This window comes from Sciurus carolinensis, chromosome 6 (genome assembly GCF_902686445.1).
Source record: "Sciurus carolinensis chromosome 6, mSciCar1.2, whole genome shotgun sequence".
Lineage (NCBI taxonomy): Eukaryota > Metazoa > Chordata > Mammalia > Rodentia > Sciuridae > Sciurus > Sciurus carolinensis.
This window is the reverse complement of record NC_062218.1, coordinates 130198711-130215290: the sequence shown is the minus strand read 5'-3', so window position 1 is coordinate 130215290 and position 16580 is coordinate 130198711. Positions and strand designations below refer to the sequence as shown.

General features: G+C 35.0%; 1 protein-coding gene across 7 annotated transcripts in view; it reads right to left on the bottom strand.

The window, feature by feature from the left end:
- Uimc1 (ubiquitin interaction motif containing 1) overlaps nt 1-16580 on the bottom strand; it is a 155322-nt gene that overhangs the window by 91397 nt on the left and 47345 nt on the right. For all 7 annotated transcript variants that reach the window (XM_047555246.1, XM_047555247.1, XM_047555248.1 and 4 more), the window contains one exon: nt 5053-5207. In XM_047555246.1, the coding sequence (XP_047411202.1) occupies nt 5053-5207 (155 nt within the window). The remainder of the gene's footprint in view (nt 1-5052; nt 5208-16580) is intronic.

The window sequence follows — 16580 nt, the reverse complement described above, 5'->3', positions numbered from 1 at the left end:
TGCATTTGAACCCCAGCAAAAAATAGAAAAATAAAAATAAATAAAATCCCATCAAGGCTTTTACAGAAATTGACAAACTGATTCTAAAATTAATATGACAGCTCACATCTATAATCCCAGCTACTGGGGAGACTTAGACAGGAGGACCACAAGTTCAAGGACAGTCTCAGAAATTTGGCCAGACCCTGTCTCAAAATATAAATAAAAAAAAAATACATACATATATATATATATTTTTTTTGGGGGGGGGAGGGATGGGATGAGGATGTAGCTCAGTAGTTGAATACCCCTGTGTTCAATCTCCATACTGGAAAAAAAATTTTTTAATGAAAAATGAAAATTTTAAGTAATTTTTTTTAGTTGTTGATGGATGTTTTTTTTATTAATTTGTATACAGTGCTAAGAATTGAACCCAGTGCTAAAAGGCGAGTGCTCTACCTACCACACAACCCCAGTCCATGGAAAACGAAATAAAGAAATGCAAAGGATCTAGCATACCCAAAAAAATCCTAACAAAAAAAGACATTAGAAGACTAACACTATTTGGTTTCAAAAGTTATTATAAAGCTACAGTAATAAAAGCAGCATGATAATGACATAAAGCAGGCAAAAGATCAGGGAATACAGTCCACAGTAAACCCACATACATACACATGACCAATTTTAAAAAGGAACAAGGGTAATGCAGTGAAGAAAAAACAGCCTTTCCAACATACAGACTGGATACAATATACAAAAAGACAAAAATGCACATGGATCTATACCTTATATCATATATAAAAATTAACTTGAAATGAATCACAGACCTAAATGTAATAAATTACATGATCAAATTTCTAGAAGATAACACAAGAAAAAATATCTGTGAACTTGCATTAGGCAAACATTCTTACATATACCACCAAAAGCATAATCTATAGATAAACAAATTAGTAATAGAGATGTCATTAAAATTAATAACTTCTGTTCTTCACAATATACTGTCAAGAAAATGAAAAGAAACACTAAGCATAGTAGTAGATGCCTGTAATCCTAGTGGCTCAGTAGGCTGAGGCAAGAGGATCACAAGTTCAAAGCCAGACTCAACTTAGCAAGGTCCTAAGCAATTTAGCAAGACTCTGTCTCCAAATAAAAAATAAAAAAGACCTGGTGGGGATGTGGCTCAGTGGTTGAGTGACTCTGGGTTCAATCCCAGTACCAAAAGAAAAAAAAGATGATGGAAAGACAAGTCATAAACCTGGAAAATGATATTTGCCAAGCATACATCTAATAAAGGAGTCATAGGTAGAACATATAAAGAATTCTCAAAACTCAACAATAAGAAAATAAACAGGGGGCTGGGGAGATAGCTCAGTTGGTAGAGTGCTTGCTTAGCAAGCACAAGGCCCTGGGTTCAATCCCCAGCACCGCAAAAAAAAAAAGAAAAGAAACAGGACTGGAGATGTAGCTCAGTGATGAAGCACTTGACTGCCATGTAAGAGGCCCTGGGTTGGATTTCCAACACTGGAAAAAAAGAAAGAAAGAATTAGCCAGGCATAGTGACACAAGCTTGTACTCCCAGAGCTCAGGAAGCTGAGGCAGGAGGATTTCAAATTCAAAGCCAGTCTCAGCCACTCATCAAAGCCCTCTGTCTCTAAATAAAATTTTAAAAAGGGCCGGGGATATGGCTTAGAGGTTAAGTGCCCACGTTCAGACCCTAGCACCAAAAAAAAAAAAAAAAAAAAGGAATTAATTAATTAAAACCATTCAAAACTGGGCAAAAGTTATCAATGAATGCTTCATCAAAAAAAGATATATAAGAACTGGTTGCGGGGGCACACAGCAGTAACCCCAGCGACTCCAGAGGCTGAGGCAGAAGGATTTCAAGTTCAAAGCCCACCTCACCATTAGCAAGGCCCTATCTCAAAATAAAATACAAAAAAAAAGGACTAGGGATGTGTGTGTATCCCCCCAAAACATATAATGACAAATAACTTCTCATGGAAAAGATGCTCAACACTATTAGACATTAGTCAAACAATCCTAAACAAACAGAAAGATAGTCTCAACAGAGAAACAGAAGCTATTAAAAAAAAAAGAAAAAAGAAACAGGGCTGGAACTGTAGCTCAGTGGTAGAGTGCAAATTTAGCATGGTAAAGCCCTACATTTAATAACACCCTTCCCCCTACACACAGAATCAAATGAAAATTTTATAACTGAAAACTACAATAACCAAAATGGATGTTTTAAACAACATCTGAACAGAAATAAAGGCAAAAAGTTAGCAGACTTGAAAATCCTAACCAATCCCTGCTACAAAAAAAAAAAAAAAGAAAGAGAAAAAAACTATAGATTTAAATCTGTAATGTCAATATCTGCAAAAGAATCTAAGAGGGACTGAGCTGATAGAGCATGTGCTTATTAGCATGTACAAAACCCTGAATTAAAACTCAGCTTCAAAAGAGAGAGAGACACTAAGATGAGATAAAACATAGTCACTGCTTCTGTAAGTTATTTTTGATACAAGAAGTACTAAAGTTGTACTTAAAAAGCTAAGGAAAACACCTCTAGGTATATAGCCCATTTTAAATTTAAGAATAGTCATAACTAAGCTATTTTTAATAAAGGAGTGAGCAAATATTGAAAGCAAGACACTGAGATTCCAAAAACTACCCTGAAAAAATGGAAAAAAGATGCCATAGAGGAATATATATGTTTCCAGAAGAATAAGAGGCGTCCCTTTTTTTCCTTTGGACTTATTGCTGTTATTTTATTTTGTTATTTTAACACATTAGAATATCAAAAGGAGAAAACAACTAATAGAGTTCTTGTTCACAAAAGTCAGTTAGCTTTATTTCTTGCCAGGCTTAGACTACATCCTGAACATTTACAACAATATAGGTTATTCACTGAAGTATCACTGTAGGAAATTTTACTTATTCCTAAACAATAAAATAATCCTATAGAGTATTACTAGTTTTATAGGTGAGAAAAAAGAAATTCACAAATGTCAACACAGTAAATGGCAATTCCAACACAACTGGTGGGGTTTACAAAAAGCTTATTTTTGTTCTCTCAGAGACCTGGGGAGAATAAAACAATGGAAGAAAGGATCAACTGAAGCCCTAATGATGTCAGGTTTATACTATCATCTTTACACAAACAAAACAAAACAAAAAACAGACAACAGATATTTCCAGACTTATTTTACACCAAGGAACAAGGACATTTTCTTAAAGAAACATTCAAATAAGTAAAATAGCACTTACAAGTAAAATTTAATGCAGGTTTGTTTTTTTTTTTTTAAGAGAAGTCACCTGTAATGGCTAAGCCAATTCAAAATACAGAAGTTCTTCACTCCAGGAAATCACTTCTGTCCAGTGACAGAAGTGGAAAAATACAGTAGCAATTTCAAAATGGTATGACAAATAATACCACAGAAGTAGCACAGGTTCTATGGAAACACAACGGATGGCCAATGGACCCAGGCTTAGAAGATATATAATGAGTCAGGCATGCAATATCATGTTAAAATTAGAAAATGATTTTGTAGGGATTATGAAGCCAAAGATTTTTAAGCAAATAAGGGCAAAGATCTACAATCTGAATTCTTAAAAGAAAGTAGAAGCTGGGCATAGTAGTGCATTCCTGTAATCCCAGGGACTTAGGAGGCTAAAGCAGGAAGATTACAAGTTCCAGCCTCGACAACTTAACTAGGCCCTAAGCAACTGAGTAAGACCATTTCTAAATATAGTATAAAAAAGGGTTGGGGATGTTGCTCAGGGTTAAGTGCTCCAGGTTCAATCCTGGTACCAAAAAAAAAAAAAAAAAAAAAAGAAAGAAAGTTAAATTAAACGAAATGTGGGGAGGAAAAACTATAGGCAGAAAAGCCAGTTTTAGACTCTTCTGCAAGAACCCAAATAACAGATGATCAGGAAAAGAGAAGGAAACAGAACAGGACAGATCTGAGTATCATTTAAGAGGTAAAAACTAAATCATGCAGTGACCAGGTATAAAAGATGAAAAGGGTCAAAAAGATGATTCTGAGCATCATAGTTTGAGACAAATGAGTGGTTCTACTATCAAATAAGATAGAAGAAACTGGGAGGGAAAAAAAAGAAATCTGGAAGAAACCACAATGATTTAGTTCATTACTTACTGGATGTGATCTACAGGCAGGTGAAAATTCCAATAAACAAATGGAAATAGGGAATAAAGGAAAGAGGTTAATATCTATAGAGGGTCAGTTTAATAAAGCTTTCTACAATAATGAAAATTTCTATGGTTGGGTTAATACAATATATATTAGCCTCATATGATAGCTTTGTCTTCTTGATTATGACTAGTGCAATGGAGGAACTTATTTTTAATTAATTTTAATTAAAATAGTTATAGGCAGTTAATGGTTATTATTATACTAGATTACATATAAAGACTTAAAAGAGTATTCACATTTTTCTTTTTCTTCTTTTTTTGCAATGCTCAAATCTAACACTTTGCACCTGCTAGTATTTTACTATTAAGCTGTATCACAGGTGCATTCATACTTTCTTTCTCTCACTTTCCTGACACACAAAAATGAAAATTTGTAGTTGATTTAATTTATTCCAACAATTCTAAAAATCACATTAGGTTAATTTATATTATAAAACTATAATTTATCCTCTGCCAAACAGCATAATTACTTTCTTTTAAGGAATTCATAATTCCATTTACAAATCAAATGACACTGAGTAAAAATTGCCTGGTCTTGGCAACTTAGCATGCAAGTACAACTGCAAAACAAACCACCCATGGATAAAGAGGCTTAATTTGAACTGGGTGTGGTGGTGCACCCCTATAATCCCAGGCTGAGACAGGAGGATTGAAAGTTTGAGGTTAGCCTCAGCAACTTAGCCAGGACCTAAGCAAGTTAGCAAGATTCTGTCTCAAAATAAAAAATAAAAAGGGCTGGGATGTGGCTCACCCAGGATAAGCAACCCTGGGTTCAATCCCCAGTACCAAAAAAAAAAAAAAAAAAAAAAAAAGAGGCTTAATTTGAGACCCACAACTTCATTTTTCAAAATACTGACCTCTCCATCACTATCTGATATCACAATGAATGCATCCTCAAGTCTACGTTTCCTCTTCACACTGACAGAACTGGTAGCTTCAGAATCCTCCTTCTCCAGGTTTTGACATTCAGGGGTTTCTTTAACTTTTTTCTTTCTGCGTGGCATCCTTTTGTCTGAAATACAAGGTCAAATAATTTACTTGAAGTATTGATTTCCTAGAAGCTATTCAATTTGGTCACATAAAAGAAAAAATATTTATCCTATGGGTAAAACCTGGATTTCAGAACTTTTCTACTACTCATTAAAAATTATTTTCTATAGAGAAACAATACAGACACAAATCTCATTTCTGTGAAATTTCAATAGCAATAATAGAACAATATATCCTTGTTCCTTACACATTAACTTAAATAACTAATTTTCTTAACTACACATTAATAATTTGCCAAAAAAATTTTTTTAAAGTACCAATGTCTCAATAAGGCATGGTAAACACACCTGTAATCCCAATTATTCAGAAAGTTGAAGCAGGAAGATTACAAATTTAAGAGTAGTCAAGCACAAGAACCTATAATACCAGCAATGGGAGGCTAAGGCATGAGGATCACAAAGGCATGAGGATCACAAGTTCAAAACCAGTTCTCAGCAACTTATCAAGACCCTAAGCAACTTAGTGAGACCCCGTCTCAAAACAAAAAATAACTTAAAAAGGGCTGGAGATGTGGCTCAGAGGTGGAACACCCTGAATTCAATCCCTGGTGCCAAAAAACAAACAAGTTTGAGGCCAGACTGGGCAACCTAGTGAGACCTTGTCTCACAATAAAGATTTTAAAAGATCTGGGGATGAGCCTCAGACACTTAGCGAGACCCTAAGCAATTTAGCAAGACCCTGCCTCAAAATGAAAAAGAAAAAGAGCTGGAGATGTAGCTCAGTGGTAAAGTGGCTCTGGGTTCAATCGCCAGTATCAAAAAAAAAAAGTTGGTAATGTAATGCTCATTTTGCCTCAAATGTGTGAGGCCTTAAGATCTAATCCCCAGTACCCCACCAAAAATCAAATTTTATTAAAGTTAATTCAAAAGATATAAATAAATAAAAGACAAACAAAATTTAAAAATAAAAAATATGTAAATTTTTTAAATAAATTATTGTAAAAATTAATAAAATAATAAGAAGAAGAGTGGGCATACAGCTCAGTGGCAGGGCACCTAGCACGCTTGAGGCCCTGGGTTCAAGCCCCAAAAACACCAAAAAAAAAACCCAAAAAAACACAATTTAATAAAGGGTGTTGGAAACCGTGTATTAATTATGGATTTTTTTCTTTCTTTTTTTTTTTGAGCCATCATAAGGCAGGGAGGTTACTTTTCTGGGAACTACTGGGTAAAATTCCTTGGTTGGAGAAAGCCCAAATCATACTGGCCCCTGCCTTAGCTCACAGCCCTATGTTCAAAGGCAGCCACCCCAAGATGGACTAACCTGCCATGCCCCAAACAACTTGCTTTCCCCCTTCTTACCCTGTTTTCCTCAAGAAGACTGCCATACTGAAACCTGGAGAGTTATCTCCCCTTAAATGAAGGATTTGGGCCCTCTTCCCTTGTTCAGTTCCAGTTCCTATCAGGGCTGGAAGACCTACCAGGCACCCCGCTTTTAAAGCTATTTTCTGTCTATTGTCCTCTGTTCCTTATTGTTTATTTTCAGACTTTTTCTTTTCCCAGTTGGTTCACACCTCTAAGCAGAAATCTGCTCTGTTGGGGTGCTGGAAACCCTGACAAAAGGGATTCTACCAAAAAATGCATAGCTAATATACTAATACAAAAGCAAAAGCTTAATTCTTTCTCCTTAAGACCAAGAGCAGAGGGGAGAGAAGAACAGAAGTTCACTGGATTAGACAAAGGAAAATAAAGGGAAGGGAGGGAAGATGGGAATAGGAAAGAAAGCAGAATGAATCAGATATAACTTTCCTTTGTTCATATATGAACACACAACCAGTGGAACTCCAGATCATGTATAACCACAAGAATGGGATCCTAATTAGAATAAGTTATGCACCATGTATGTATAATATGTCAAAATATACTCTACTGTTATGTATATCTAAAAAGATTTTTTAAAAAGAGCAAAACAAGAATGTTTGCTTTCACTGGTACCATAGTATGGGCCTGTAATCTCAGCTCCTTGGGAGGCTAAGGCAAGAGGGTTATGAATTGGAGGTCTCCCTTGGCAACATAAGAACACTCCAACTCAGAAAAAAAAAAGGGGGTGGGGGGGTTTCAGTGGTGCACATCAGTAATCCCAGTTACTAGGGCAGCTGAGATAGGAGAATGGCAAGTTCAAGGCCATCCTGAACAACATACTAAGACCGTGTCTCAAAATAAAAATATTAAAAAGATGGGGATGTAGATCAATACTAGAAAACCCTTGGATTCAATCTCCCAGTACCACCTGTTGCAAAAGAAAACCAGAAAAACAATCTCTACTTTCATCACTAAAAATTATACAGAAGGTTCTAAGCAGACTAATTAGAGAAGAAATAAAAGGCAATGAAATTAGGAAAAGTAAAACTATTACCCGTGCAGATGACATGATCATGTATTAAAAAAAAAAAAAAAAAAATACTAATGAATCCCCTAAAAAAGCAACCAAACCTTGTTGAACAACAAGATTGCAGGACACAAGGCCAATCAATATAAAAAACCAATTACACTGCTATATACTAGTAATAATCCAAATCTAAATTTTAAAAATTCCATTTCTAATAGCACCTAAACCAATAAAGTCCTTAAGAATAAACTTTTAAGAAAAAAGGAAGTTTAAGACTTTAAGACTTAGAACTAAAAACTTAAAAAATTATTGAAAGAGGTCAGGGATGTAGCTCAGTTGTAGAGTACTTGCCTAGCAAGCATCCCCAGGTCCAAAAAAAAAAAAAAAAAAAAAAAAAAAAAAAAAACCCACACACATGTATTTGAAAGAAAATAAAGGAGATCTAAACAAATGCAAAGACTTCACACGTTCATGAACTGGGAAGACTTGTAACTGTTTTTTGTTGTTTTTGTTTTGTTTTGGGGGTTTTTTTTGGTACCAGGGATTGAAGTGAATTCAGGGGCACATGACCACTAAGCCATGTCCCAGTCCTATTTTGTATTTTATTTAGAGACAGGGTCTTACTGAGTTGCTTAGAGCCTCACTTTTGCTGAGGCTGGCTTTGAACTCAAAGATCCTCCCAAGCTGCTGGGATTACAGACCTGTGCCTGTGATGGACTGACAGATCTGGCTCCATGAGAATGTTACAGGTCAGACTCTAAGGGAAATGACTAAACAGACTCCATTTTGCTCTGAGACTCCATGTTATGTAGGAAATAAGCTTCTCCCATGGGAACACCCCACTTTTGTGCCCATCATCCAGTTACTTGGTGTGACATGTTTAATAATATACAATGGCAACTCCTATGTAGTAAAGAATTGCTCTCTTTTGATTCCTATTGCTCCTAAACAATGTACCATGTGAACAGTGATTGTGTGGATGTTAGCAAACATTCTTTAGTTTGTACCTAGGTAAGGGTCATTCTGACCCACTTCCCCCTCTGTCGATAATCTCATGATGTTAATGTGTAATTTCGGATCATAGCAACAGACACTTATGATTGATGTGATTTTTGGTATAAGAACCCCTACAACCCTATGGTCGGGGCTGTTCTCCCAATAGCCATTTTTTGGGGCATTGTGTGAGACAGTCAGCTGGCCAGCTTAACAAAGACTCTCAAATTTGGACTTCTCAGTGGTGATCAGTCTGTTCTTAAGTTGCGCCCCATAACAGTGCCACCAAGCACAGCAATTATTACTGTTAACTTTCCAAATTTTTCTACAGATACAATATAATCCCTAATAATATCCCAGTTTGCTTTTTTGTGGAAATAAGACAAGTTGGTCCTAAAATTCATATGGAAAGCAAGGGTCCCAGAATAGCTACAGTCCTGGGGGGTGGGGAGGAAGCAAAGTTGGAGTACTCAAATATCCCAATTCCAAAACCTACTGCAAAGTCACAGTTGCCAAGACTGTGGACAGATACCTGCACTGACACAGCATAGATAAATGGATCACTAGAATAGAACTGAGATTGCAAAAACCCAAACATTTACTGTCAACTAATTTTATATTGTAGTAACATGATAATTAAATGGAGAAAGAACAGTCTTTTCAATAAATGACACACAGAAAAAGAGAATGAAATTATACCCATCTTACGTAGACATAAAAGTTGTGTGAACTAAATTGAAGACCTAAATGTAGGAAGAAAAGCTATCACTCTTGAAAAAGACAAAATACAGGCATAATATTTTGTCACCTTGGGTAGCCAATAGTATGTTGAATATGACATCGAAATCACAAGCAATAAATAGAAAAATCAGACCTCATCTAAATTAAAAACCATAGTTATGCTTCAAACCATAAAGCATTAAGAAAGTGAAAAACAAACAGCAGGAAAAAAGATTTGCAAATTAGATAAGGAACAAAGAATTTATATAAAGGACTCTTGCAATTCAATAGTGAAAAAGCAACCCAACTGAAAAATGGGATTAAGAACATGCATAAACATTTCTCTAACAAAGATACACAAACGCCCATGAAGCACATAAAAGATGTTCAACACTATTAGACATTGTGAAATACAAATCAAAACTACAATGAGATACCACTTCACACTCACTATGATGAATATAAAAAGAAAAATAACAAGTATCGGTAATAATGTAGATAAATTAGAACCTAGTACATTGATGGGAATGTAAAGGATGCTGTTGCTATAAAGGGGAAAAAAAAGTAATAAAGTATTGATTCATGCTGCAATATGGATGAACCCTGAAAACACCACACCAAGTGAAAGCAGACAGACACAAAAAACACAGATTGTTAGGATTCCATTTATATAAAACATCCAGAATAGGTAAAACCGCTGAGACAATAAGTAGACTAGTGATGGCTAGAGACTGGGGAAGGGAAAATGTAAAACTAACTGTTTATAACAGCTATGGGTTTTCTTTTGGGGGGTGATGAAAAAGTTCTATAAATAAGAAAACAGTAAAGATTGTACAACATAGGCTGTAGTGCCATGGCAGAGTGCTTGCTAGCACACATGAGGCACTGGGTTTGATCCCCAGCACCACATAAAATAAACAAACAAAATAAAGGCATGCTGTCCATCTACAACTACAAAAAAATTTTTTTAAATATTGTACAACACTGTACATATACTAAAAGTCACTAAATTATACACTTCACATGGCTAAAATGGTAGTTTTAATGCTGTAAATTTTACTTCAATTTTTATTTTATTTATTTTTATGTGGTGCTGAGGATTGAACCCAGTGTCTCACCCGTGCTAGGCAAGCACTCTACCACTGAGCCTTGACTCCAGTCCTTACTTCAATGTTTTAAAAGGGATCCCCAATTTATTTTTACAACCAGAACAGAGAATCAGACTCAAATAGTTAAGATTTAAACAGAGCAACCTTAACTTTGTTACTAACTTTCAAGCCTGTTAACTATCCATTATTTCTAAGGGAGCTGTTACATCTTATCATCGCAAGTCTGTTCAATCTTAGCTTTAAGGTTTTTCTAAAACTAATTCTGGGATAAAAGGCTGTAAATTAAGAGGTGCCAGTACGATAGTATACACCCAGATGCTGCCAAATGACAAAATCATTCCCTATATGAATAAAAGCACAAATATGAATAAATTTTTAAATTGATACATGAAAATCATACATATTAATGAGGTCATATGTCTGAGTAGATGTATACCTTGTGTAATATATAAAACAGGTTGACTTATCTATTTCCTCAAATATATATCACTTGTTTACAGTAAAAACTTTCAAAATCCTGTCTTCCAACATTTTGCATATTATTGTTAGCTACAGTCACCCTACTATGCAACAGCACTCTAGAGCTTCTTGCTCTTGTCTCTTAATAACCCAGTTATCAATTTTTCCCCATTTCTCCCATTCTTCACTCTCCCCAGACTCTGGGAACTACCATTCCATTCTCAAGTTTCATTGAAATCAACTTTTTTTTTTTAATTCCATGAGTGAGATCATATGGTACTTGTCTTTCTATGCCTGGCTTATTTCACTTAACATAAGGTTCTTGGTACTACCTGTGTTGTCACAAACCACAGAATTTCATTCATCTTTATGACTGAATAGTATTCCATTGTATTACTGCATTTTCTTTAGGTTGCTTCCATTCCTTGACTATGTGCTACAATGAACATGAGAGTGCAGATCTCTCTTCAACATACTGATTTCATTTCCTTTGGATATATATTCAGGAGTGGGACTGCTAAATCATATAAAGGTTCTATTTTTAATTTTTTGAGGAATTTTCATACTGTTTTGCTTTGCTTGTGGTGCTGAGGATTGAACCCAGGGTCTTATACTTGCTAGGCAAGTCTTCCACCACTGAATTACATTCCTAGTCCTCCACCATACTGATTTCCATAATAGCTATAGTAATTGACGTTCTCACAACAGTGTACCAGGGTCCCTTTCTCCACATCTTTTGTTTCTTTCTTTCTTGAAGTGCTGGGGATGGAACCCAGGGTCTCATTCACGCTAGGCAAACACTCTACCACTGAGCTACACCTCTTCAGTCTTTTTTTTTTAATAAGAGTCGCTCCTGGGTTCAATCCCCAGCACCACAAAAGAAAAAAAAAAAAGAGTCATTCTTACCAGGCTGGGGTTGTGGCTCAGTGGTAATGTGCCCACCTAGCATGTGTGAGGCACTGGGTTCAATCCTCAGCACCACATAAAAAATAAATAAATAAAATTTAAAAAGGCAGTGTGTCCATCTACAAAAAAAAAAGGGGGGGAGTTATTCTTACTAGGGGTAAAAAGATAACTCATTGTGATTTTTTGGTGGAGTTTTAGGGATTTTCTACATATAAGATTATGTTGAATAAAAGTGATGAAAATGGGCATCCTTTGTTTTGTTCCAGATCTAACCTTCCAGTTTTTCACCTTTCAGAAAATGCAACTGTTGGCTTATTATAAATAGCCTTCATTACGTTTAGGTACAACCCTTCTGTACCTAATTTGTTTACCATTTTTATCCTGAAGGGATATTAAATTATATCAAATGCCTTTTCTGCATCTTTTTAAATCATCAGTTTTTGTGCTTCATTATGTTAATATGATGTCTCATATTCATTGATTTGCATACATGAAACACCCTTGCATCTCTAGGATAAATCCTACTTGATCAAGTATAACAATCTCTTTTTTGAGTACTGGGATTGAGCCCAGGCATATTCTACCACTGAGCTACATCCACAGTCCTTTTGTTTTGAGGCAAGGTCTCACTAAGTTTCAAAGACTAACCTCGAACTTGCGGTCCTTCTGCCTCAGTCTTCTGAGTGCTGGGATTACAGACATGCATCACTACTCTGAGCCAAAAATCTTCCTACTGTGTTGTTGGATTCAATTTGCTAGTGCTTTGCTGAGGATTTTGACTCCTCTGTTCATCAAAGATATTGGCATGCAGTTTCTTTTTTGTTATGTTCTTATCTGGTTTTGGTATTAGGGTAATGCTGGCCTTGTACAAAGTATTTAGAAGCATTCCATCCTCTTCTATTTTTGGAATAACTTGAGAAAAACTGACATTAGTTCTTCCTTATATGTTTGGTAGAATTCAGCAGAGAAGCCATCTGATTCTGCGCTTTTCTTTGATGAGAGACCTTTATTACTGGTTCAGTCTTGATACAGTGTTAAGTGTCTAGGAATCTATCCATTTCTACTAGGCAATCGAATCTGTTCTTGAATTTGGGGCATATAATTGTTCATAATAATCTCTAAAGATTACTTTTATTTCTGTAGTATCAGTTGTAACATCTCTCTTATCATGTGATTTTATTTATTTGAGTCTTCTGTTTCTTAGCCTAGTTCAGGGTTTATTTTGTTTATCCTTTCAAAGAATCAGTTCACTCATTATTTCCTTTCCTTCTACTACTTTTAGGTTTGGATTTTTCTTGGTTTTCTAGTTCCTTGAGATATAGTGATAGGTTATTCATGATCTTTCAGTTTTTTGATGTAGCAATAATGCCTATAAACTTCCCTCTTAGTACTGCTTTTTGCTATATCCTATAGGTTTAGGTATACTCTATCTCCACTTTTATTTGTTATAAGTATTTTGTAAGTTTCCTTTATTTTTTTCCTTGATCTACACTGAGTGTTCTAAAGTAAGCTGTTTAATTTCCATGTGTTTGTATAGTTTTCAAATTTTTCTTCTTATTAATGTCTAGTCAAAAAAGATTCTTGATATGATTTCAGTTTTTTAAAATTTGTGATACTTGTTTTATCATCTGTAATAAGGTCTACCCCGGAGAATGTTCTACATGCTACTGAGAAAAATTTATTCTCAGCAGCTGTTGGATAGAATATTAGGTCCATTCGGTCTAGGGTGCAACTTAACTCTCCTGATTCTCTGTTGCTTTTCCATATAGACGATCTATCCATTGCTGAAACTAAGTGTCAGAGTTCCCAACTATTATTGTAATAGTCTCTCTCTCCATTTATGTCTATGTATATTTGCCTTATATATTTGGGTGCTTCATTACTGGATGCATATATATATACTAAGAATTATTTCTTCTTATTCAATTGACCCTTTTATCATTATATAATGACCCTCCTTGTCTTGTTCTGCTGCTTTTGATTTAAAGTCTATCTATTTTATCTGATATAAATATGGCTATTCCTGCTTCCTTTTTGTTGGAGAGGGGATGCTGGGGATTTAACCCAGTAGTCCTTAACCACTGAGCCACATCCCCAGCCCATTTTATTTTTTATTTGGAGACAGGTCTCATTAAATTGCTGAGAATGGCCTTGAACTTGCTATCCTGGTGTCTCAGCTTCCCAAGTCACTGGGATTATAGGCATGCACCATGGTGCCTGGCTCCTGCTTCCTTTTGGTGTCCGTTTGCATGGAATATCCTATTTCATCCCTTCACTTTCAGTCTGTGTGTCCTTAGGAGTGAAACAAGTTTCTTGTAAGCAATATAGAGTTTTGTTTTTTATCCATTCAATCACTCTTTGACTTTTAATCAGACTTTAATCCATTTACAATCAAGATAATTACTGATAATAAGCTCTTACTATAGCCATTTTGTAACTTATTTTCCAGTTTCATTGTAGTTCCTTTCTTTCTTTCACCCCCTTATAGTCTTCCTTTGTATTTAAGTGATTTACTGTACTAGTATGCTTTGATTCCCTGCTTATTATTTCTTTTTAAATATTTTCTTAGTTGCCAATGGACCTTTATTTTATTTACTTATATGTGTTGCTGAGAATCAAACCCAGTGCCTCGGGCATGCTAGGCAAGCACTCTACCACTGACCCACAAACCCAGCCCCCTGCTTATTATCTTTTAGTTCTCTACTATAGAGTTTTGCTTTATGGTTACCAATAAAGCTGACAAAAAATATTTGATTAGAGCAAGTTATTCTGAAATGACGGCAACTTAACATGATCATAAAGATAGAGAAACAAATATAAAAGGAACAAAAGAAAATATACCAATAAGAAAACTCTACATTTGCACTCTTCCATTCCTCCTGGCACTTTATTTTTTTATTTATCTTTTTATATTTTTTGCTGTCCTGGGACTTGAACCATGGGCCTCATGCTTGCTGGGCAACTGTCTACCACTTAGCTATCCACCAGTCCTCACATTTTGAATTTTTAATATCCCATTAAAAATCTTTCTATAATTGCCCATCTTCTAACATATTAATGTAACTAATATGTTTTTAACTGTTTTGTTTTTTAGACTTCACATTAAAGATATGAATTGTGGAATATACTTACAATATTAAAGCATTCTGGATTTGTTTGTATAATTACTCTTATCAGTAAATTTTATACCCTTCCATGTTTTCTTCTTACTCATTAACATCCTCTCATTGAATTTGTAGAACTTTAATATTTCTTGCAGGACAGATCTGGTGGAGGTAGAGTCTCTCAGCTTTAATTTGTCCAGGAATGTCTTTATCTCTCCCATAATTCTTTTTTTTTTTTTTTATTTTTACAGACTGAATTTTGATTCATTGTACACAAATGAGGTACAACTTTCCATTTCTATGGCAGTACATGATGTAGATTCATACCATTCATGTAATCATACAAGTACATAGGGTGAAGATGTCTGTCTCATTCCACCATCTTTCATACCCCCTCCCCCTTTTCATCTCCCTCTATGTAATCCAAGGTTCCTCTATTCTTCTCTTATCCCCCTCCCCCCAACCCCCATTATATATCATCATCCACTTATCAGAGGAAACATTCAGCCTTTGGTTTTGGGGATTGGCTTATTTTACTTATTCTCCAATTCCATCCATTTACCTGCAAAAGCCATAATTTTATTCTTCGTTATGGCTGAATAATATTCCACTGTGTACATATACCAGTTTTTTCATCCATTCATCTATTGATGGGCATCTAGGTATCTCCTCTACTTCTAAAGGATAACTTTGCTAGTTTATTCTCGGCTGACAGTACTGTGAAAACCTCATGCCACTCTCTCCCCTTTTCTGTAAGCGTTCTGCTTAGAAGTCTGTGTCAAGTGAATTGGGACATTCTTATGAGTTATATATTTCTTCTTTCTTACAGCTTGAATTTTTGTCTTTCACCTTTGAAAGCTTGGTTTTCAGATGTCTTGGAGATAAATTTATTTTTCTGTTCTTAATATATATACTTTTTAAAGTCTTTAAGAAATAAATCACTCAGGAAAGATCAAAAAATTAAACTACATATCTTTTTAGTGTGTGGTGCTGGGGATCAAATTGAGGACCTTGCATATACTAGGTAAGCACTCTACCACTGAGTAACTTCTGTATTTTTAACTTCTGTATTTAAATAAATAACAGAATTGAGAAATATTTATAGCATGTATAATATAAGATTAGCTACATATAAATTGATAATAAAACATTCACTTGATAACTAGACAAAAATTGTCTGCTATAGTTTGAATGTTTGTGTCCTGCCAAAATTCATGTGTTGAAATCTAATCACTAATAGGTTGATATTAAGAGGAGAACCTTAGAGAGATGACTACATCATGAGGGTAGAGCCCTCATGAATGAGATTAATACCCTTATAAAAAGGATTGAATTTGTTGGCCCTTTTGCCTTTCTACCATTTAAGGATGCAGCAAGAAATCAAAGCAGAGAGAGAGCCTCACTAGACACCAAATCTGCTGGGGCCCTGTTCTTGGGATTTTCTGGCCTTCAGAACTGTGAGCAATAAATTTTTATTGATTGTAACCTACCCAGTCTAAGATATTTTATTACAGAAGCAGAAAGAGACTAAGATACTATCAATTCACAAGAGAACAAAAAAAGTGCACATGCAATGTAAATATATGGATATCAAGTTATCATTCCACAAATAAAACAGTATTTTTACTTTCTAGACTAAAACAAATTTGATTTTATATTAACTCACAAACAGTGAATTAATAGCTTTCTAAATGGTAAGTTACAATAAAAAAATGG